The sequence below is a fragment of the Calliopsis andreniformis genome, chromosome 6 (assembly GCF_051401765.1).
Source record: "Calliopsis andreniformis isolate RMS-2024a chromosome 6, iyCalAndr_principal, whole genome shotgun sequence".
Lineage (NCBI taxonomy): Eukaryota > Metazoa > Arthropoda > Insecta > Hymenoptera > Andrenidae > Calliopsis > Calliopsis andreniformis.
Window position 1 is genome coordinate 6,428,887 of NC_135067.1, and position 24,074 is coordinate 6,452,960.

Sequence of the window (24,074 nt, forward strand, 5' to 3'; positions counted from 1 at the left end):
ATTAAAGAGACACAATTTTAAACATCTGAAAACGATTCGTATGAATCTCCACACTAATCCAAAGATCATCTCATTGGTATTACTAGCTCTTACGATAGAACATCACTATGGGAGAGTCAAAACAAATAAAAACAATTTCAAAAAAACTACAGGGACACATTCCAGGCATTGAATTTGATTCTGAATGCTTTGTTCTTATTTTTTTTTCAGATTCATTTAACGAATGACATGTACATATTTGTGTATATATTACACATTTCCATGTCTTTGTGACTTAGATATATGGGGTGATAAATTACTAGAATATGAATAATAACTTGCAAATTGTTTTCATCTCTTAGTAACTTGAAGTATAACTAAATTCCATCACAATGTTTTATATGAGATGATACATTTTATGAAAATTATATTTCATGCGTATGAAGTTATTACTTTGAAAAACGATTTTGAAGAGTATTATACACAATTCAGTATTAAATGATTGTTATATATAATAACTATAACACTTATCATAAAACTAGACTTGAATATTTAGGATATATCGTTTAGTTTGAGATAAGCCATCTATACATGTTCATGTAATTATGTAGTTTTAATATATACTAAATTAATTAATTATCAAGATAATAAAATCATATTCTAAAGAATACTGAATGTGTGGTGTAACAAAAAACATGACGTATATTCTAAAAAATGCTAAAAGTAATATAGATTACACTTCAAAATTGTTTTGCATAGTATTCTGATATTTATCATTATTCAAAAATATTTTCGTCACACCTGGTATGCAAATACAGAATCATAATTACTTGCACATTGAATATTATATGTTCTTGACGAACATTTGCATCTTTTATCGTATATTCATTGTACTCCTAAATAAGAATGCATAAAGTAAGAGAAAGTCATTAAAGAAAAGTAAAGTGACGGATGTGCACGCTATTGGTAAACGCGAAATGTTCGCTGTAACGACAAAATCTAATGTCTCGCATGTATTACCTCCTAATCGTGCTGTACGCAAGCAATTAAAACATGCATGAAAGAAATTACAAGACAATAAAGTAATCGCTCTACAGAATAAAAAGGATTAACACAGATATGCAATTCAAATACCATTTGTTGGAATATGTTCTTCGATTAATAAGTAGCTTATTCTATGCAAGTGCATAGAACCAAACGAGTACTACAATAATTATTCTTATACTTTTTCTGACGCACATGTAAATGAACATATTCCAGCGTTGATATTCACTATTTACGGGTCTTTAATTGTATTATAGTACGTCATATCGATAAGGACCATTCTTAGGTGACTAATAGCCTTATAATACAGTTGTAATAACTGTAGGAGGATACTGTATCAATATACGGAGGCACGGGCAATCAATGTGAATCCGTGTCTCGCTTCAAGAGCCGAGTGCGAGTTTCTTTTGGTCAAGCAAGCAAGGCTTCGCATGTTACATCCGAGGCCAGGATATGATTATCAGGGACATTGTTAGTTTTTTAGCTTGTAGGATTGTTTGTTAGACAGAACTTACTTATGTTAGTAAGTAAGATTAGGGTTGGGGCCTAGGACAGGTCGTCGCCGCCCCGCGGATACGACAGTCATCGAGCCACGTACTGTCCCCCCATCATATCTACGGGCAACAACAAGTATCGTTTAGTTTGCGCAGAAAATAAAAGATGTCAATAAAAACTATATCTTACAGCCACGCTATTAACAGTAATTATTTATTAAGTCCTTGCGCGTGTGTCGTTACATGGCCGAGAAGATAATTTGTAAACGAGAACAGACACGTTTTGTGAAAATAACGATTGCCAATGTTCTTACGTTCTGTTATGAGGATCTTTCCTTTCACAAATCATAATAGAAAAGAGTTTCTTATTTTCTGCACAAATTAAAGCCTGCCTAAATCTTCAATACAATGGAGCAATTCTTTGAACACTTTCTTGATAGTCACTTTGACTTGGTATTAATACAAGTAATAAAAGTAATGATTTATGTTTTTGGATTCGTTTAGGCCTGACGATAATAAAATTGAAGATATTTATACATGTTTTTATGTAATGAAATGACCAAGTGACAATTACAAATCTATCGTATTTTTGATTCAGAAAATCATGATATAATCTACAACACATAAACCCAAGCGATAGGTAAATTTCAGATTTCAGTTTATTTACATCCATTAGTTATGTAATTAGTACAATACTTTAAAAAGATAGCATTTGTACATGAAATCTTCAACTGCCTATCTTTTATTTCTGACGCCCTTTCCAACGACTTATTCAACAATATATTAATTCAAAAAATGTTAATTCAATACGATTCAATTTAATTTTTAATAAAAGTGTCGCAAACTGTTCTTATATTATTGTATAGCCTTTGTACGTTTGAAACATATAAATTGCGAATAAGAATTAATAATAATAGGTTAAAGTCCCAGTACTATTAGCCTGCGATGCGTGTCAAATGATTAAGTAAAAAGTGCGCTACAGATTAAACAATCTCTGACAGCTTACCGTGATCCTGGCTCATTGATACTACTGCCGGGCTCGTGTTAGCACTGTTGGCAGCAGCGATATTCGTGTTGGTCCCCTCGTCGGCTGTTCGCTTAAAGAAATTGTGCTGAAGCGCGTAATACGGCGTCACTCTTGTTTTTGGATCAAAGTCCAGCATCCGCAGTATCAAGTCTTTGAATTTGAGGTAATCAGAAATTGAATGACCAGGTTCACCTATCCTTCTACCACCAGGTCCTCCGCTCTCGACGCCCAAGATATCGTGCAAGCGCCTCGTGGCAGGAGGTTTGTACTTTTTACCATCCTTAGATTTTTTCAGCACATACGAGCCATCCGTGGGGACTTTGTCAAAGTATTTCCGCGCTTTGTGCGCTTGGTCCAATATATGTTTCGGTGGCATTCCTAGTACTTCTACAATTTTATTCATTTGATCGACCTACGAGAAAGAAAAATAGTAGTATTGTGTCATTTTTAGAAGCTGATACAGACTGGGATACAGTCGCTGTAAATGGCAACAATTCTTCTTTTTCTATTTAATGAATAAGAAGACAGTCGATATACAAAACTTCCAATTATTGTAGCCCTAGTCTGTACAAGTCTAAATATACGATAAAAAGCCATTCCATGTAATCAACACAGTGAGATACAATTGAATGACTCTATATACCACAAACTATACTACATGTACAACTACGATATACTACAAACAAATAACCAGGTCTTACTCCATTAACTCCATTAACCAGGTCTTAATTATTTACAGTTCCTTTTATTCAGGGTTACTGTTATTTGGTGTAACAACTAGACTGCAGATGTTCATGCAAATTACTTTTTTCATAGCCATAATGAGGATGTGTTTCGGCCTTCAAATATTATAAAATATATTTAACTTCCGATATTCTGTACATTTTTGCATATTATATGCAAATATAACTTTTCTGTATATTGAAATTTCCCATATATGCATAAAGATCCACAGTCTACTAGTGACAATAAGAACACAATAGAACATCGATTGAGATTTGAAATATAATTTAACAGTAGTCCATAGAAAATAATGAAATTTTGTCTTCAGAAGGGTGCTTCAAGTTTAAGTCACGTGATAAACTGGTTAATCAAAGTTGTACTGTAACTAAAAAGATCTCCGCTGGTTTTAGAGACAGAGAAATTTGTAAATATACGACGACGGTATTTTTTACCTCATTGGCCCCACTGAATAGAGGTTCTCCCGTATGCATTTCAACTAAAATACATCCTAGACTCCACATGTCTATCGCAAGGTCGTAAGGTATTCCTAATAGGACTTCAGGAGATCGGTAAAACCTGGACTGAATATACTGGTATATCTGAAAATGGAAAAAACAGAAATTAGTTGTATTAACGTTAAAAGAGTGGTTAAGTATTGTTGTGCACTCACCCTTTGTCCAAGTTGACACGAACTACCGAAGTCCACTATTTTTATCGCACTTCGTTTGGGATTGCACAAAAGTATGTTTTCGGGTTTCAGATCACAGTGAATGATGTTCAATTCCGGTGTAGACAGGAACAAAAGGGCAGTACACAGTTGCTGTGCAAACTTCCTTGTTAAGTTCAACGACACTCCTCGAAAATTCGTATTTCTAAGTAGATCATACAGATTATACGATAATAGTTCGAATACCAGACATAAGTGATTTCGCCACATAAAATGCCTCTTTAGCTTAACTGTAAATAAAAAAAGAAGCTGTTATATAGTCCTGTTAAGCATATTATTAATCTTAAGACGATTAATGTACGCAAAACAAACCTATATAATATTTGTTCTCGGTATCCGCCCTGTTCATCATTTCCAATAGCCTCACTTCGATTTGCGCCTGATTTAGAAAAGGTTTTTTGTTCTTGATAATTTTTATTGCCACTTGCGTTTGCTCTTCGTGATCAAACGCTTTTACTACTTGGCCGAAACTGCCTTTACCTGAAAATACAAATGAAATAATCAGAAATTTCTAATCCTGACCATATCTGTTTATCTAATGATTTGTGTTCAATTTTATTATTTAGTAATATGTAATCATAAAAGTAAGAAATGAATTCTAAGTAAAATTACAGAAGTAATTGGATTAATAGTACAGCCACCTTTGAATTATTTCTAATTATACAATAATCGATCAATCTCAAATTAATAGTCTTGAATTAATAGCACAGCCACCTTTTAATTATTTCTAATTATATCATAAACCATCGATTTGTATTAGTTACCGTGTTAAGTGTACAGATCTTTTAAGGAAATATTATATCAGTATTTAATAGTCAATATAATTAATAAATGTCATATAAACATAATTCTTTTACCTATTAACGAATCGATCTCATAACGATCGAGGAACTTTTCCCCATGCTTGATAATATAATCATGATTATCGTCATCCCAGCCATCGTTGTATAATTTTCTTTCCTTTTTATGGGAACCATCTTCACCTTGCACCTGTTGCGCCCTTCTCTTTTTCTTAGCATAATAAACCTGAAAATAAATAATACAAAATAAATTAGTCGCACAGTCATGTAATGTATACAATATAAAAACTTAAGAAAATGTAACTTATGCCATGTATGAGGCAAATTTAATTTCATACAAAAATTAGAAAATATTAAATAAACCATATTTTTAAATTAAACAGAGTTTCTTGCAAATGTACACATGTAGCTTTTTAAAATGTATAGCTAGAATTCAAAACGAGAATTGGATGTACCACTTGAGTAAGGAATAAAGAGGGAGAGAAATAGCAGAGAAACATTGAAAATTGAAGCGAAAAATATAACAAGAAAATGTAAAATGTAAAATATAACAAAAGCGGAGATGAAGCTTAAGATGAAGGAAAAGGAACAGAAACTACAAAATAATATTAGTACTCTTCTCTTTTCCAATCATTTCTTCAAAAACGGTTAGATATTTAATTAATTTATTAGGTATTTAATAGGTATTAATTCATTAATTAAAATGGTACTTATATGTATAACTTCTTTTACTATTTGACTCTTCCAGTCCTTTAAACTCTGACTACATTCGCTCCAGAATATTTAATACTTTTTACTTCCATTTCTCAATCTTCCTACTCAAATTTATATTAATCTATATTAAGTACAAAGTGATCAACACTATAAAACTTAGTGTTCTGTTATTTGAACAGATATATCTCTCTATTATCTCGGATAATAGTAGTTCTACTGCAATTTATAAGAACACATAATACAAGAAATCGAAAAGCAATGAAAACCATATAATATTGGCTAACGGTGAAGCCGCTAATTATAGCTTCATGCTTCAACAAAGAGATAAATAGGTAGGAGGAAAAGTGAGGGAATAGGTAGGTACAGTTTGATCGAGCAAACGTGATATGTACTTCTATCGCGCATGCTCAGGCAGCAGAGGCCCATCAGGCCCCTCCACCTGTTCAGGGGCTCTCACGGTTATGAGGCCCTTTTTTACAGACGCTGACTTGAAATATAAAGTACTGGATTAAGTCATAAATGAGTCCCGTTTTTTAAAATAAACAAATAATACAAATAGAATTGACTTGCCAATAAAATGCGGTACATAGGATTTAAATCGGCTTTAAAATATATCCGTCGTCATTACTAAGAACTTCTTACCATTTTTCAAGGAATTTGTCAATCCCAATTACATACAATTCTTGGAACGATAATAACATCCTACCTGCTCCAGGATTTACGTATTTAAGTCGCTCATTTGCCAAATCGATTAACTCCACAAAACAAAAATATTTATATTTATTTCAAATATAAAAAGTTGAGCATCAATACTACTTTGGCGCGAAAATTTAAAAAAATTAAAAAAGCGAAGTTAATGACTTTGGCTCATTAACTGCTCATATATGACAGTTTCCAATATAATAACTGTAAACTCTACTGTCTTTCTATTGTAAATTTGCCACCATTTCTACCACCTCTGAGATTATACTTCTTATTTCTTTTCAATCTCTGACTGAGAAAAAATGATATGGTGGTTCAGCAGAAATATAGAAATATAGTGTAATAGAATCTTCTCTAAAAAATATTGTACCTACTTGAATGTAGGAAAAATGTATAGACAGACTGAAAAATAATTTATCATAATTAGTAAAGTATGTAAAAGAATTTTTATCAAGAAAAAGAAATTCCGCCCTTAAAAGCATACTTGGTTGTGAAGAATACATATAAATGACTCAACGAGTCGAAGAACAGTACATGTCCTAATTAGCCATTTTCAAATAATCTCAGAACCCCCAGATCCAAAATGAATTAAAGTCACACAGAAAACAAGTGGACTTAATACACTCGAGCCCTAAGATCTAGATATGTAAAATGCATAGAATTGCACATTGAGATTAAATATCTCAAAACTTGGTTTTTGGACTTGGATTGTTCTTCAACTCGCCGATTCAAATATGAAACCCAGAGTTAAACTGTACTGATATTAAGTTACACAGAAAACAAATGGTCTTAGTGGGTTACATCTACCTTCATCGATGGATAAAAAAAAATCTGTTTTTCGTTTTTTATATATTTGGAAAGCTTAAGATTTCAAGAATATGTGCTGAAGATTTCATATCGATATCTCAAACATGAATGAAGTTATACAGCTTCAAACAACACGGTCGCGCGGAATCGCAATTTTCAAATACAGTGGACGTCAAATCTCGAGAATCACTTGACCAATTCGCTTCAAATTTGTAAGAGATATTCTCAGGAATCTTACACTGTCCTTGATGATCTTTTAAAAATTTTATTTCCAATTTTTCAATAATTAAAAAAAAGACAACCTTTCCATCGAAATTCCATAGTTCAACTTTACACGGCCGCCATTTTGTAACAAAATACAAACTTAAAATTTGAAGATCATCAAGAACTTCTAAATTTCATCTACTTTAAATATCCATTCGTCCTTTTGTCTTCACGTGCACCGTTCCAGCTAAAGAAATATTTTCTTCACTCAATAACATATCTTCATGACAATCTAGGATAACACAGTTAAAAGACGTATCTTCTCGAAGAAAAACATTTGCGTCATTCCCATTCATAGTTAAAAAAAGAAATTCCTGAACTCACATAGCTTTCTCGGGTTTCTAAGTAGATGTAATCCTCCAACACACTCTGACTCTTCACAAACGAATTCTTTTCATTTCTAATCCACGTAAACTGTTGCCTATACATGGTTCGCTAAATGTGCTTTACCTCATTGATGTGTTTGTAAGTCTTGATGAGATCGACACTAAGTTTCCTAAGGGGGGCTGTCGCTGGATCACGAAACCTATGGGGTATCCTTGCTTGCATGGCGTGGATATCCGCGGGAGTTTCTTGGGGCACCCCGCCAGCACCCCCGCCGGCTCCAGCACCTCCGCATACCGAGGGGGGCAGAGGCTCCTCAGCTACCAGACGACCGTAAAGGGGTGCGCCACCACCGCCGCCGCCTCCGCCCGTTCCCGCCCTCCCGCTTACTGAAAATCAAACACCGTAAAATTAGTCGTAATCGTTAAGACCTACGATACGATAGTGTTCCGCTGATTTATGTACGTGCAGGCTTTCCAATTTCTACGAACAATCGGATCGTTAGGGACGATTAAACGGCGCAAGACTTTATATCGTTCATTTGCTGCAGCAATGACATAACTCAAAAATTTGTCCTTTATGAGCTGGTAGCATAGAAAGAACAGGTTCTGCATTAAGTGGTGATGCTATGTCATTTCCCTAAGAACCATGGTTTCTTTAGTTACGTTATTAGTACAGCAAATGGACGATATTATGATATGGTATTATATGATATTATTATTAGGTGTTCAGTAAAGAGTAGAATGGAATAAATGTAGGATACATGTGTAATTGAGGGGATAGTTAGTTATGTAATTACACTCATCTATAAAATTGAAAGGGCACTAAATTTTGATCGATAAATTATCGATCTTTACACTGTTGTAATTTTATGAGAAAGAATATGCAACAATCCAGCTGGATATATTTTAAAGGGTGAAGATTCTATTTTTACATCTTAGAACTGAATTTTCTTAAAGATCTCTTTTCATTAAAAAATTGAATGGGGAACTAATGCTGTTTTCTTCTTGGTTTTACAGATTCAAAGATTACAAACTCAAAGGTTTACATGAACTTTGATAAATTTTTCAGCGATTCTTCTTACAATACAATAAATTTTTAGGGAGGAAGCTTCCCCTTTACATCGACTGCTAAAATTTAACATAATTTTTTGTCGTAATTTTTGTAAAATTTTCTACAATAAAAACACTCTCAGATCTACACTCTATTTTCTAATATAGAAAAAATCTTTGGAAAAATTCAATCATAGGTCATGTAAGTGGAGATTCAACTCTTTAAAATGTGTCCAGGTAGACTGTTGTACCATTTCTATTCACAAAGTGAAAACTGTTCAAAGATTGACAATTTTTCGCTTAAAATTTTGTGATCCTTTAATTTTGTGAAGGTGTGTATTACAATTGCATTGCATGGATAATATTATACACTTTTCTGTTTCATTGATGAGATATTAAATCACAGCGAATGTAAAGTACTTCACCCAGCAAAGTTAACCATTAAATTTGTTTAAGTAGCAGTGTCACGATTTCATGCGTAATTTTGTAATTTTATACTTTCTGTTCATTTTTACACAAGAAACCATGTAAAATCAGTTATATCTTTAAAATGATTTAATACACAGAAATAACATATAAGATAAGATCTGATCGCCTTAATTCAATGTTTATTTACTGTTATCAGTTACTATTTATTTTCTGCCATACGCCTGCGTATATTCGCATGGTTCCAAAGTACAATTACGCATTTCTGTTTAACGGATGCTCATACTTCGCAGTAAATAATTCGATATACTTTTTATTCCTTAGGAGAGCATATTAATACATTGTACAGAAGAATTATGGGTTGAAAAAAAATATTTGAAATAACTGTGTAATTCTGGTTTTAATGCAAAAGAAAAAGTTGCTTAAAATATCGCCCTTAGTAACATATTTAAAAATCACGTAGATAGGCTATTGTGTAAAACTTCGGCAAGTTGGACCCATAGGGCATTTTGTACTAGTATATCATTGAATAGTATTATAATACAGAAATATGATAGAAAAAATTCAGAACTTTTCAGCCTTTTAATTCTTTAAGTCTTGGATTATAGCAATGTTACTTTTTAGCGCAGTTTATATTCCAAATACTTGAAAATTGTTCGAATAATACGTATATGTTAAGTATAAATAGTGTTTATAAAATAATCATTAATTAATAATAATGAATATTAACGTTAACTATTAATGTAATAATTCTACTAATATTCTACACTATCGATACTACATATCAATACTACAGAGAAATAAGATTTTTAAGTGCCACTAGACTTTTAAGCATACTTTATTTATATCAAATTATTATTATTATTGTTATCAACATTTAAAAGATGAAAACTCATTAATACAAACAGAATAACAACAACTCTAAAAAAACTTAAAACCAGACAAAAATTCGTAATAAAATATTAAATACATCTAAAATAAGGCATTAAAGAAGAAGACACAAGAGACTAACATAAATCTCAGAAAGAGCGTTGAGTTAGCATAAATGTAACTGCTATCGTTTCACGTAAGGATTAAGTTTCGCCAAGTTCAATGAAGAAACGCGTGTCTACATTCTTTCGACAAGCCATCAAACAGGAAACGAGATGTGACGTTCACTGAGAATTCCGCGAATCACTGACAAACACGGATTATATTTAAAATCGTTCGCCGACGATTGGCAAATCGTTAATTGTAACGCAGATAAGCTGCGGAGACGGATGCATCCACTTCGATCGCCGCACGAATAACTTGTTGCAGCGGATACCGTGCGGCCTCTGCTCCTTAAGGGTTTAACCATGATTAATTCGGGGCTTTGGATCCCTGTAAGGTTTAGATTGTCGAAATATAATCAACCTCAAACGGAAGGAAAGTATAGGTCTATCAAATCTAATTTAAGTTCTTTATTCATCACTGTTGAGAAATAACAATGATTAGAATGAGAACTTAAATGTTTCAAAAGTATTAGAATATTTTTATGCAGCACATATTTGACATGCAAAATACTCGAAACAGGGCTGCATTTATAATTTTCGAAACCCTGGACGCAATATTACTATGAGGTGTCAAAAGAACACGTCTATTTTAGTTAATCAAATCTATGCACGCTTTTTTATAAGTTTATCGAAAACTAAAATCAACATTTGCATGATAACTCGTTTTAAGAAAACAGGAATGACAACTTTGGTATATATCTATATATTTATATTTAAAAAAGTATAAAAATAAATCGATTAGAATTTCAATTTAAAAAGAAAGTAATAATTAAATTGCTCAGTTAAAATAAACATATCTGTCATATCAAGAAGCTAGGGCAACGATATATATATATTTTAAGAAATTGTACTACTCTAGACTGTTTCTTATGTTGGTGTTTATAAGAAATAAAGTTTTAAAGTATGTTCCCATAGAGAATATGGTCTCAACTTGTTCCTAATACATCTTATGGTAAATTCCCAGATTTAAAATATAAAATGAATCTGTGAGTTAAAGAACAGTATAAGTCCAAAAATCACATTTTGAGGTATTTGATTCCAACAATGTGATTCTGAGTATTTTAGATACATTACTGACCAGAAGTTTGAAATCACTTTTTAAATTAAAGTATCCAAGCTTCCCTTACTAAATACAATTCAAGTAATAATAACTGATTGTATGAATTCTTCCAACTGTACTCACATAAAGAATATTGTGACTATTACTGAAAGTATTAACTTCAAGTCAAAAATACTTTAGCCGATGGTCTATTTTTTATCCTAGAGTTAGAGTATATTAAGTCCACTTGTTTTCTGTGTCATACAATACACTTTGGCTCTAGGATCCAGATATAGCTTCACCTTCCCTGAACACACTGAGTCCATTTTGCCTACGATTATTTGTTTACCGTTCTAATCTTTCAAAAAATCTGAAAAAATTCTGGGGCACCTATTGAAGTCTTTATTTTAACATACCATCGTTACTTGAGTCAAACGTTCGCAGGATTAATTAGGAAAACTAAAAATTCGAGCGAAGTTTACAAAAAAGCTCGGAATTCCTTGCAGACAAAGTAGACCCAGTGTGCCCACGGAGCACTAAAATGACTCCAAAATGGCTACATTTGGAAATGGTTAATTTCCATGTTGTACTGTTCTTCAACTGACCGATTCAAATATTGCTTTACAGCCATTAAATAATTTGAAAAAGAAAGGGTTAAAAGCTGTTCAGTCAGCGTGTACACGTGGCACGTATGCACGACGTTACCACCGTGCATGTGATTGAGAATCCACGCAACGAGGTCACGAAGACTAACGCTGGCTGTGCGATAACCAGCACGCATTCCGGTTCATTCATGATTCTTGATATAGACTGACTTTCACCCATATATGTACAACCATTCTCTAAAACTGCCCCCGGAGAGTATTTGTAAATGTACACCAGCTTGTCTTTCTCAAGTGGCTACAACCAGACACCGGTACACATCGTCTGGGCAAAGAAGTCGCTGCGTGATACGCATCGTGCGAAAATCTCTTGTTCTGAACGATGATCCCCCCAGAAACCGAACTGATGGCGAGTCGGTGAAATCGGGAGAAGTGATGATATTTTGTGGTTTTATGGCAAAATGACCTATGTCGCATATTTTCATTTTTGAGATATCAAGGTTTCAAGTTTTGGATTTTAATTCTATATTATGGATTCACATCCTATTGTTCTGTTGCTTTTTAAGAAAAAGGTACCTTTAATTTAATCTGTTTTTGTCAGAAGGTAGAAATAAATTTTGTTGTGTAAATTTCACTTAAGTCGTAATACACTTAATTTCTTGAAAATTTAACTTATGTCGTTTTTCACACAGAATGCTTTAGGATGAAATAACTTTAACAGTTATTCGATATCATTTTAATTCAAAAAGATCACACCTATGTATTATCTATTTTGGTTCATTCATTATTGATTTATTTCAATTGAAGATTTTATATCGTATGTAGCTAAAACCTAAAATAGTTTATTTTCTATGTATTTGTTAGCCTTCTTTTTATTCGTAGGGAATGTTCAAAATATTTGAATTCATAAATTTATTCAGTGTTTTAATACACTTCTAATAATGATCTAAAGACAGACTAAGGATCAAGACCAATGGCGTATACGACCATTTTTATTAAGAATAGTTTACTAAACATGCTAGTATAGTTATTCAGTTCCCTCTTGGACCATCCGATATATATTTTTTAATTTTTAATAGATTCGAATCTATTTCATCTAGATAGAAATTCTTCATGAGTACTTTGAGAAATGTATAATGATGAGCATAATACGCTCGCTAACATGTCAATTAGTCATAGTTTACGTTATTTTAATTTAATGAGCAGTAAGTAATATATACTCGTTTACTTTAATTAATAGTCGTTTATTTTAATAAGAATCGAAAGAGTTGAATTCGTATGTTTAAGTTCTAAAAATGTTTTATAGTCTACAGGTAAATGAATGTCATATCATTCATCATATAATATGTTAAAAATGAAGCAGATAGAAGAAAAAATACGTTACAGTAATTTTCATTATCAGCTGGTATTCTCAATGGTATATTTTAAAATGATACATTTTATCGAAATTCTATCGAAATTAAAAATTCTTATTTTTATTCCAAAGAGTTTTCACTGTATTTATTTTTCTTGCGATTTGTACATCTTCAATTGTTAAGTAAATTAACTCCACAATATTACAAAAAATTCGTTAAAATATTATTAATTTCTTCTAACATATTCATGTTTTTTCTTTTAAATCTTATAATGCAAATTCCACATTTTAAACAATTCACTGTAAAATATCAATTCGTTCATATATCTGAAACTAACTTTTAAAGAATATTATTTACAATATCATAAGTTTTCGTTGTTGATTATATCACGAAGTTGCTATATTTGATCCATCAATTTGGTCTGCTGAAATGTTAAATCCTAACTGCGAGCCAGAGTTAATCAGAATGGCTTTTGAAATATATTTACCGTTATTCTGAAGCCGTACAAAACTCTGTCACATCATGGTAAGAAATATGATCATACAGGCAAAACGTTTACCTTTCAAAAAGTTAAATACTAATCGCATGCTTGGATAGCCAAGTAAAAGATCCAATTAAAAATGAAGAAAAGACGAACGCATGTCATAGCAACAATTATATCAACTCTAATCTGAGAATTTCCAATTCTATTACTAGATCAAATATAAGAGAAATAGAAATAAAAAGGGACAGAATGAAAAATTACTTATTCACAATTATGTTTTGTTTCAAAATATAATATTTATGAGGAGAGTAAGTATACTTATTGGAATATTGAAAATATTATATCGGACATTGGCAAAGTCTGAGCTATGTGAGAAAGTCATGCTCTGTATGACGCGACAGAGCTTAGCAAACAGAATGGTCCGTTACTAGTGACACAGATATTAATGAAACGATATTTAAGACTAAGAAATTCAAAAATGCAAGATAAATTAATACATAAGTTTAAAACAATGACTTAAATCTTCCCCAATTTTGCATGGACTACATCATGCTTCAGCTTCTTAATTTATAAACGATATTTTCAAACTTAGAAATAAAATTTCTCTTTACAAAAGTGTCGACATTAACAGTTTCGTAATTAAAAACAAATTTTAAAATACATGCCTGAATCATTTAGTATAAAATGAGAAAAATTAATGAATTTTAACATTTACAAAGTGATAAATGGTTCTAAGTGCATTATTTATTCGCTGTAAACTTGTGACTACCTCTATCACCCCTATTCTTTCTCTTACAATTACCTACTCTCATTTTTTTCAGTCTCCCCCCTGATAAGATAAATGCGAACCGTTGACACATGTATTAATCTCAGAAATGTGTTTCAAACATCCTATAAGCTCATTACTGATAAGAGATCACGAGACTACAACGAACGAAGACTGCAACAATGTATGAATATTTCAGAAACCAAACCTAATTATTTCACTTACTCCTTACTTATCTAAATTTAGAAAATAAGCTTTACCATATCTGTAACATTATTGACTTCGCCTATTCTTTATTCTATTGAGTTAATTTATCTGTCTTTCAATAGACCCAATAGAAATATATCCATATTTCTGTGCCTTCGGGTGTAAATCATTTATAAAAAACGAACTTTTATTAAAAGTATAATACTTCCTTAAATCTTACACGTTAATAAGTAGACTTAAATAAAAAAAATAATTCTTCCAGTTTATGTATAAACGTTCTCTTTCTTATAAATGATTTTAATCCAAAGTCATAGAATAGGTACGGGCACAGAAATATGGCCAAGTACCCTATATGGTAATTGTCTCTGTTATTTGCTCATGTTAGGCTATTATAAAGAGCGAACGCGGAAAGTACGGAACTTTCCCACAGACCCAATAATTGATCTCAATTAAATCTCGGAAATCTAGCTCGGTTCCACTGGTTGAGAACCGTTCGCGCAGGGGTCGAAGCGAGGCTGCGTTACCAGCGGTTAGTGCAACTGCTTGGTACGAGTGTCAAGAGGGCACGTGCTACCTTTAACCTACTTCGATCCTAATCTTTTCATGTTTTCAAAATATTAGCACGTTCCATGCCACGTGGGTCATCCACGACCCACGACATTTACAAGAAGTGAAACTTCCATCGAACTTTGTCTCAGAACTAAAATGGTGCGCAGTTGTGCCTCGTTATAAGCTTGTTGTCAAATTCATTCTATTTTGAAATTATTCGGAGCAAACGAACTTTGCTTTTATGTATTTTTCAGTCAAAGATTTCGTGAGATCAACGAGAAAAGCTAATATGTGACTGATATCAGATAAGTATGCGCTGTAAGCTCATTGTCTATGTGTCTTAAGATATACTGCAGGAACTCCACTTAATGGTGGATTTAGAATTGATTAATCCTCTTCATGTTTTTTTTTTTTAAATTAAATTAAATTGTTATTCGAGTTGTAATGGAAGTCCTACTGTACAGTATTTTCTCTTTATAAAGCCTTCTTACTGTCACCTCCTGCATCATTTTGGAAATTTATTTTCTTGTTTTATCCTAATGCACTTTCTGTATTAAAAAACCGTATAAAGTTGCGGTGAATGAAATACGTGTGAAAATGAATTCGATGTCTTTAACTGTCTCTAGTTCTCATTTTAAATTCAAGTAGTTTCTCGCGTTATGACAGTTTAAAAAAATATCATTTATGTTCGTAATATTATTTAACATGACTTATTTTAATGATAAATATTGTAATGATAATCATTATGAATTTAATAAAATCTTTATAACTCGAATAGTGTCCTAGTCTCCATCGAAAACCTAAAATCTCACTGTGATTCGAGACGTTTTAAACTCACTATCAAGCCAAAAGCAACTATTTAAATTTGTCGATGTAGATTCTTTGCTTCGAACGTGCTCAATTATTAACAGAATATACGTTCGAAGTGAAATCGTTCATCACAACACATTATCTCATAAATAACAACTCGTAGTAATTATACTTTAACGTACAATATTCTACAGACTTCTCTTTAACAATTTTTATGCTCCCTGCATTGTAACTGGCTGCTTATTTTATAAGTCAAAGCAAAGATTTAAAGGCCTGTAAAAATTTCATATTAAATATCCCTATTTATCTTCTTTGAATTTCACAATCAATTCTATCATATTTATTTCTCGAATCAAGTAGCAAATAGAATTAATCGATAAATCAGAGAAACAGGAAATCGTTATTTTTGATCGAATCATAGACAACATGCTTGAATTTAGTACCAAAAGTTATATGTACGTACAAGCTACTCGATATTACGTACACAATACTGTTGTTGAGATACCATAAAGATATATGTTCATTGAACGTACATCCGGTTAACGTACGCATTTTCACGAACGTAACACTTGTGTACGAAGCGGACATTGCCTGTTTATTGAATCATTGTTTCAGAATACGCGACAATCTATTGCAAACGCCTTCGTCCGTTTCGATATCAGGCGGACGTGAACTGTCTCACAGCTGATCCTCGAAGATTGGATGATAGGTGTATTGCAATGGTAACAAACATAAAGTGAGAAAATATTGTTTTGACCAAAAGAATAATAAATTTAGAAATAATTTCATTATTCCTTCAATTTAAAAATTCTCTCTCTCTCTCTCTCTCTCTCTCTCTCTCTCTCTCTCTCTCTCTCTCTCTCTCTCTCTCTCTCTCTCGCTCTCCTTTTTTTTTTTTTTTTAAATTATATGAACTTCATAAATATAGTGCTGCTAGGAAATTCACTTGACAAAGTAAATTTCTTAGTAATAAATATGTATATTTAGTAAACATTTTGTTAACTTTATTAGTTAACAATTTTATTTAGCAGTGGTAAAATATTTAATATTTTCTAGTTGAGGTGTAAAAGAAGATCCAATTGTAATGTTTTGCACATTCTTGGTAACAAATATGATATATCTTCATTTTATGGTGAGTTTTCAATAGTAACAATCAAAACGTATGTCTTTTTGTAATTCTGTATAACAATGTTAATCAACGACAAATGTAAATGTAACTAAACAAAAGCTACAATACAGGTCTCTCAAGCTATCCAAAATTATTTAAAAATGGCAGCCCATTGTTGCATCAATTTAAGATAAGAAAATATATTGCGATATATTGAAGCGACTCAAAAAAATTGTTTGTCCACTTTGAATAACAAATTAAGTCGGAAAAAGACGTATAAAAATGTTATTGAAAATATTCTAAAAATTGTGATCTTGAATAACATTTCACTGAAACTTATGAGTTTATTTAAACGAAGACTGTCAAGTAAAATATTTGATTTTGAAGTGTAAGTGTCGCTTGTAACAAGTTGTTTGAACTTGGTTTAATTGCATGATAACTTGCCCAATTATGTAAAAATTGTATAACTAGATATTAATAGCGATTGATATAGTGCAATCACATACTATAGCATTGCAGTAAACGTAACAAGAATAGATTATACTGTAACACTATCGCAGAAATAAGTTTTCTATATCGAAACATACTGAAGAAACGGTACTGCTGCACAGATAATTGTATCGTTAGCGCACCGTTTCCCTATGTGCATCTGTGCATGATACTGCACATATGTATAAACGTAGAAGTTACGTAAAATATAAAACATAAATTCGTGACTATCAGCCAGATGTAACTGTTTAATTTTTCTCTAACTCACGTGAGTACATATTTTGTCATCGCAACTGGCTGATAGCCTAATAATGCATTCATATAGCTTTAATAAATTTGTTTACGTTAAATTCAAGAAAAAGAGGAATGAATGTCAGAAAATGATTGAGACTTTGAAACAGTAAGGAACGAGCAAGTACTCTACCCTATTCATTTCATTCAAGCATTTTAAACGCTACTAAGAGACGAAACACAGATTATTTATGATGAAGAATTTCAAATCTTTTAAATTAGAGTCTGTTGTAAATATTTGACCACCAGACAGATAAATACAGTGAAAGAGGGATAATTAGTCATCACATCCTAAAAACGTGCGAATAGACTGTCCTATTCAAATACAAATAGTGGATATACCGCTATTTCGTCTAGGACCACTCTACACAGTACAACTAATCAGCCTCTAAAAGCTATAGTTACTAACTAAACATAAACCGCAAAAGTGAAATATTGCCAGCACGGACGCCATATAACTTCTTCTGAAATACTGTGCATACATTTTCCTGTGTGAGCACCAAGATCGACAAGCTCACAAATAGCCATAAGACAGAGGAACCCAAAAAACAAACTGTGGACCTTCAATTAAGTACGACCCTAGGTCCTTTTTATTCGAAGTTACTTTTACTTGGTGTAATGGCAATGAGAGGACAGTAAAACGTTGATTGAGATTTGAACTTCAAGTTTATAATAGTCTATAAATTGGTAAAAGCATTGCCCAACAATGGGAAAGGGCAGTAACAAGAGGAAAATGTGAAGTCGAGTTTTTTGCATCATTGAATAATCTTGAACATTCCATATCTGGTTTTAGTGCTTAATAGTAATAAAATAGTTTTAGTAGATACTAATTCTATCCATAGTCGGGCAAAATCGCTGTCAGAAGGGTACTTCAAGTTCAAGTTAAGACAGTGAATGGATGTCCTAATCTAGGAGACTTAGACCTATTTCATAGAAGAATTAAATTCCAAAACCTCAAAGAACAAATTATTTCTCCAACACGAAGAAACGTTAATTACCCCAAAAAAGAAAGATCAACCTCCCAAGAAACCCAATCAACTAATGCGTCACCAAAGCAATCCTCAACAACTTCAAAGACCAAAAAAAACCGCAAGAAGAAAGTAAAAAGCAAAAGCCAACATTTTATGCAATAAAATTCCAAACCCACAGAAGAAGGAAACATTCCTCCAACACAGAAAAAGCCTCAAACTCTCCAAAAAAAGAAAGACAAGGATATAAACTTCCTCCCAAGAGATCCAATCACCCAGCGCGTCACCAGCGCAATTTTCAACTCAAAATACAAACCAAAAAAAAGAGAGAAAAAAGAAAAAGAGTCAAAGAAGCTCGAAAGCCCGTGTCCACCGCGGCGCGCCTCTAAAAAGAAATTTCGGGTAATCGTTCGGTAACGAGCGTCTGGGTGAAAAAAATGACGCGTCGCGACGCAGGATCCGTCCTGCAGGACGACAGCGCGCGAAAACGAGGAAGGACAGGAGGAAGACGGAGCGCGGGAGAGGCGGGCAGAGGAAGCAGAAGAGAGGATAAGGGCAGGCAGCATAGCAACAGAAAGACAGCCTCGAAGCGAACAGTTGAGCGGTTCTGGTGCCGTTGCCGGTGGTGTTGCTCGCTCTCGCTGTTACCGTTACCGACTACGGGAGAGCAGCTCGTGCCTCTGGCTCTCGGACCGTGGGCTGAACGAGGAGAGGAGCGGAGCGAGCCAGAGGCCAAGAGAGACACCAGAGTTGGGTGTGCGCGCGCGCGTGCCGCGAACGCCCGGTCGCCCGCGCGCCACTGTGTGTCTCCCTGTGTGAATGAGATAGGGGGTGAGAGCGCGATAGCAAAAGAGGAGAGTCGCGTATTGATCGTGTCGCACGGGGGTGGAGCAACCGCCGACCGACTGGCTGCTCTGTCTTCTATACCGGCGCGAGTTGCGTCGAGAGAATGAGACGGGGAATGCGAGAGGAGAGTAACCCTTCGACTGTGCACAGGGGAGAGAGAGAGAGGACAGGGCCTCCTGTCTGTATATCAACACCATAGGCTATAATAGAAAGTATCGAGGACGGGCGAGAGAAGACGGGAACGTTGCCTTGAAATCAGGTGACCGCGACTTATACCGGTTACTCTATTCTACAGCCTTTGACGCGGCGTTTTCGCGGGACTCAGCATCCCCCGAGAGAACGGAGAAAAGGAACGATTACAGTATTGTCTGGCTACCAGCTTGGGACTTGGAATCAGTTAGGAGCTTAGAGAATGTAGGAAACGGGTTTCTGAGGGCACGAGTCTGGTTCAGAGAAGTGTCTCGATAGGAGCTCGAAGTAGATTCGAGTTTCCTTGGGACTACACTTTTACATCGCGTGATCCTTGGCTTCGAACATTTCGAGTCAAGTCGCTGGTGCGAGAATTGATCTTAGAGATTTTTTATGTCTCTTAGAGTATCCTCTACGCGATGAGACTTGCGTCGAGACACGTCTCGTGACTAGTGATGCAACCAGATCGCTTCGATTCATCTTCACGCTTATTCGATCCTCGGAGGAGAGGAGATTCAAAATAATTCCAAGTGATCTCAAACCCATCACTTGCCTCGAGATATGTAGCAAGGTAAGTTCTATCGTGTAGAGGATACTTAAGCTTGTAACTGGCTTCAAGTTGCAAGCTTATATCAAGACAATACTGTACAACTATCGAAAACCATTCTCGAGGGGTAAATTTGAATAAGGGATTGAGAAAATTGAAAATACTCGCGGAGTAACTATCATTATAAATTGCAAGTATGAAACTGTATTTTAGAGTACTCTCGAAGGCGAGTGTTCTGAAAAAGTTGCACTCACCTGCGAAAAACAGGTGGACATGTATTCTAAGATGAGTTTAGGTAGAAGTGACTTGAATTTGTTCAAATTGAATTTAACATGTATTGTGAGATGAGTTTAGGTAGAAGTGACTTGAATTTGTTCAAATTGAATTTAAAGGTGGCTCGAGGTAAAGGGGAAGAATAGTTTCAAGGAAAGGTGAATGCAGTATCGAGCTTGTATCGAGACGCCGGCCGGCTCGAGCGTCTCGACGAAGGCCGGCTGATCATCCCTTTCAGCCGACGCACGCGGGAAAGAGTCGCTTTGGTTTGATAATCGACCGAGAGTTCGATGCTTCTTGGGGCAAGTTTGGGGAACTGATGTGAACGATGCACCTCGTTTTGTTATTTAGTAAAGGAGCTTTGAAATTGTAACACGTTAAAGAAGTATTAAATAGTTTGGCATGGTAACCACCACGTGAATGATAACCGTCTGTAATATTGGGTAATGACCCCTCAAGGATAGAGTATTTTCACCCGCAGAAACACTATGCAAACTGACATTAGAATGCTTGTGTTTTCTAAGTTGAATAAGTTCTACGCATTTTATAATTACTGAAAAATTATTTGGAAAATTCTGTTAACCTTTATCATTTCAAAGTAGAGTTAGAGCTCAAATACAGATTTTCAAGAATTTGTATTCAGAAAATTGAAAGAGTACATGAGTTTGCAATAATTATATTTTTATCGCAATTATCTCTTTAATCTTGGGTATAGAAGCTTTAATATTTTTAGATTAAGAAGAATTTTGATAAAGCATACTGTTCAAGAAAAATTGTATATAATTTTATACATATTCATACATGTCATATATAAATATGTATAATTTTATTACCCAAATTAGATTTAGAACTGATTTTACTGTAAACCTACATTTTTAAAAATTTTAACGATCCTAATTTCTTTAGGAAAAATTTATTGAAGTTAGAAGCAAATAATAAATACTAAAAATCTAGTTATGTAAATTCATTATACTTTTTCTAATTATATGTAAATTAAAGTTTTGCAATAACATAAATCAATTAATTCAAACTGAAATTAAATTATTACATCATATTAGAGTGTACAAAAAAAGATTCAAATTACTTCAAGTAAAATCTGAATGAACAAAAAAAACTAACTGTAATTTACATAATTTATAATGGAGTCTGTCTATAATAATATATTAAATCCCTATAAAAAATATCACAATTTATTTTTATTTTCCTCCTACTAAACATTTATCGTGAATTCCCATTATAACTGGCTTGTCTTTATGACTCAATTAGAAATAAAATACGAAGACAGGAAACAGTTTTGTATCAAATGTTTCAAAGCATGTTTATCCTCGCATGGCCTCATGGGAATATTCATTTGTACATATTTTTTCATTTTCCTTGTTTCGTTACAGTATCCTGTTCGTTGAAATTTATACGCGAATGTCGACTCTAAACCTCCTTAAGGGAAGTTTCCTTTGGTATCGCCCGACACTGCCACTGCATAAAGTCAATTCGCGAGTTGCACTTAAGAACCATGTTTATGATCCCGTTACGAAATATCAGTTGAGTATTTCATTCCACCTTGATTTAAAATAGAAGCTCATAATAATCTAGTTAAAACTTAAGTGTTAAACAGACAATTTCAAGTTTTAAACTTTTATCTTCACCATTCTTGTAAAAATAAAATTTCTTATAAAAATAAAATTCAAATTTTATCATAACTTTTATCAAATATATGAACTTTTATAATATATGTAACTTCTTCAAGGAATATATTTATCATATAAACAGTACTATATAAAATTGCCTAAGAACTGTAGGTTGAATGGAAAGTTCCTCTCTTCGTGGGAAAGTGAAGTCAAAAATGTAGAATGAAATTTTTTTCATACAAAACTTCATTTCCGAGAAGATCGAGTTTGAATCGTCGGGGACACGTGCACTTGACGAACAATAAGACTCGACTCAACGAATCTCACTACACACCACTGTCTCTGTTCGTGTTTGTAAGCAGTACCACAACCTAGTGCAAGCTTAAGTAATGCAAGAAGATTCGATAATTTATATTATTTCAATAAATTTGAGTATCGTCCTTTATTGCATGGAATTTTCAAGATATTTTTACACGAGGAACATTTCCTTATCGATTGGCCTACGATTTTCGATTCTATTATTGAATATTATTTTATTGTTATATCTAAATGTAGTAATATTAATTAATATTTAAATATTGGTTAAATTAATTCGATAAAGTAATTGAAGGTCAATCATAAAGATTGATTTAAAAAAAAATCAATAGAGTTGAAAAATATCAAATTTACTAACATAAATTTTGATTAAATTTCCAATTGTTATGAATGAGATTCTTTTATCTAGGAAAAGTTAAAGCACAGGAAATAAGCAAATGATAACTATCGCTAAGTAACTTGAAATCAATTTACCTTTATACGAGCTGCATTTTAATCAGCATGAAACAAAAAACTGACTGTTTTCTAATGAAATAATTTCCTAAGTACCGAAATTTCTTTAATCTTATACGATACGATTCTGAATTCATTCATTCTACGAGACAGCAGTACACATGTTATTTCAATGTTTTTTCATTAACCGAACAACCTTTTTCTCCATTCTCTATTTAACCAGGTAAGGACCATGCTGAGTGTACTCAGACTCCAGGAACGTGAAATTACAACACAGAAATATGACGTACTTCATAATCAAGAAAGGTTTAATTACCAGTTGGAAATCAACTTCAACTGTAAGCAAAATCTACAATATTCATTGCTATCCCGTTTCACGAAAAATCTACGAGTTTCTTTGAAACTAATCGTGCACAATTCAAATAACTTCACTTATAAATTCAAATCACTCACGACTATCGTAAGGATAACGAAACTATTAATGTAGTAGTATAGTACACCTAGCCTAAACCCTTTAACGTATGTACATGCCCGTGACAGTCACGGTCACAGCTGATATATCATAAAGATACTTCGCACAAAAAGTGTCCTACGCTACTACCACAGATGCATTGTCAATTTGATCAATTACGCGCAATCAGAAACGCGTGGGACCAATCGTATAGGTTTCGTCCGAGCAATCGTGTCGCTCCAACTGGTGATGCATTTATGCATCTATTTTTTGGAAATGAGAAATACGATGACGTAGTATTAGACTATAATTTTATACAAAAAGATTGTTAATAATTGAATTGGCGAGTTGTAGAACAGAACAAGTCTAAAATCAGCCATTTTCAAATAATTTCAAAATTATACCTGGACCCCAGAACCAAAGCGTATTAAGTCACACAGGAAACAAGTGGACTAATAACTAACTTTGATACAAAATTACTATTTTAATATGAAGTTAAATATTTTTATGTGCCAAGAGGTTGGAACTACGTTGCCACCATGAATAGAGAGATATTCTCCATGTGCCTTTTCATCGTAACAACAATGCTA

At 33.3% G+C, this 24,074-nt stretch overlaps 1 protein-coding gene across 1 annotated transcript in view; it reads right to left on the reverse strand.

Annotated features, from left to right (window-relative positions):
• Mnb (minibrain) overlaps window positions 1–24,074 on the reverse strand; it is a 30,292-nt gene that overhangs the window by 625 nt on the left and 5,593 nt on the right. The window contains exons 2-7 of the mRNA XM_076379975.1: window positions 7,732–7,994; window positions 4,852–5,020; window positions 4,307–4,474; window positions 3,938–4,224; window positions 3,720–3,866; window positions 2,524–2,956 (exon numbers count right to left, since the gene is read on the reverse strand). Coding sequence (XP_076236090.1) covers window positions 2,524–2,956; window positions 3,720–3,866; window positions 3,938–4,224; window positions 4,307–4,474; window positions 4,852–5,020; window positions 7,732–7,994 — 1,467 coding nt within the window. The remainder of the gene's footprint in view (window positions 1–2,523; window positions 2,957–3,719; window positions 3,867–3,937; window positions 4,225–4,306; window positions 4,475–4,851; window positions 5,021–7,731; window positions 7,995–24,074) is intronic.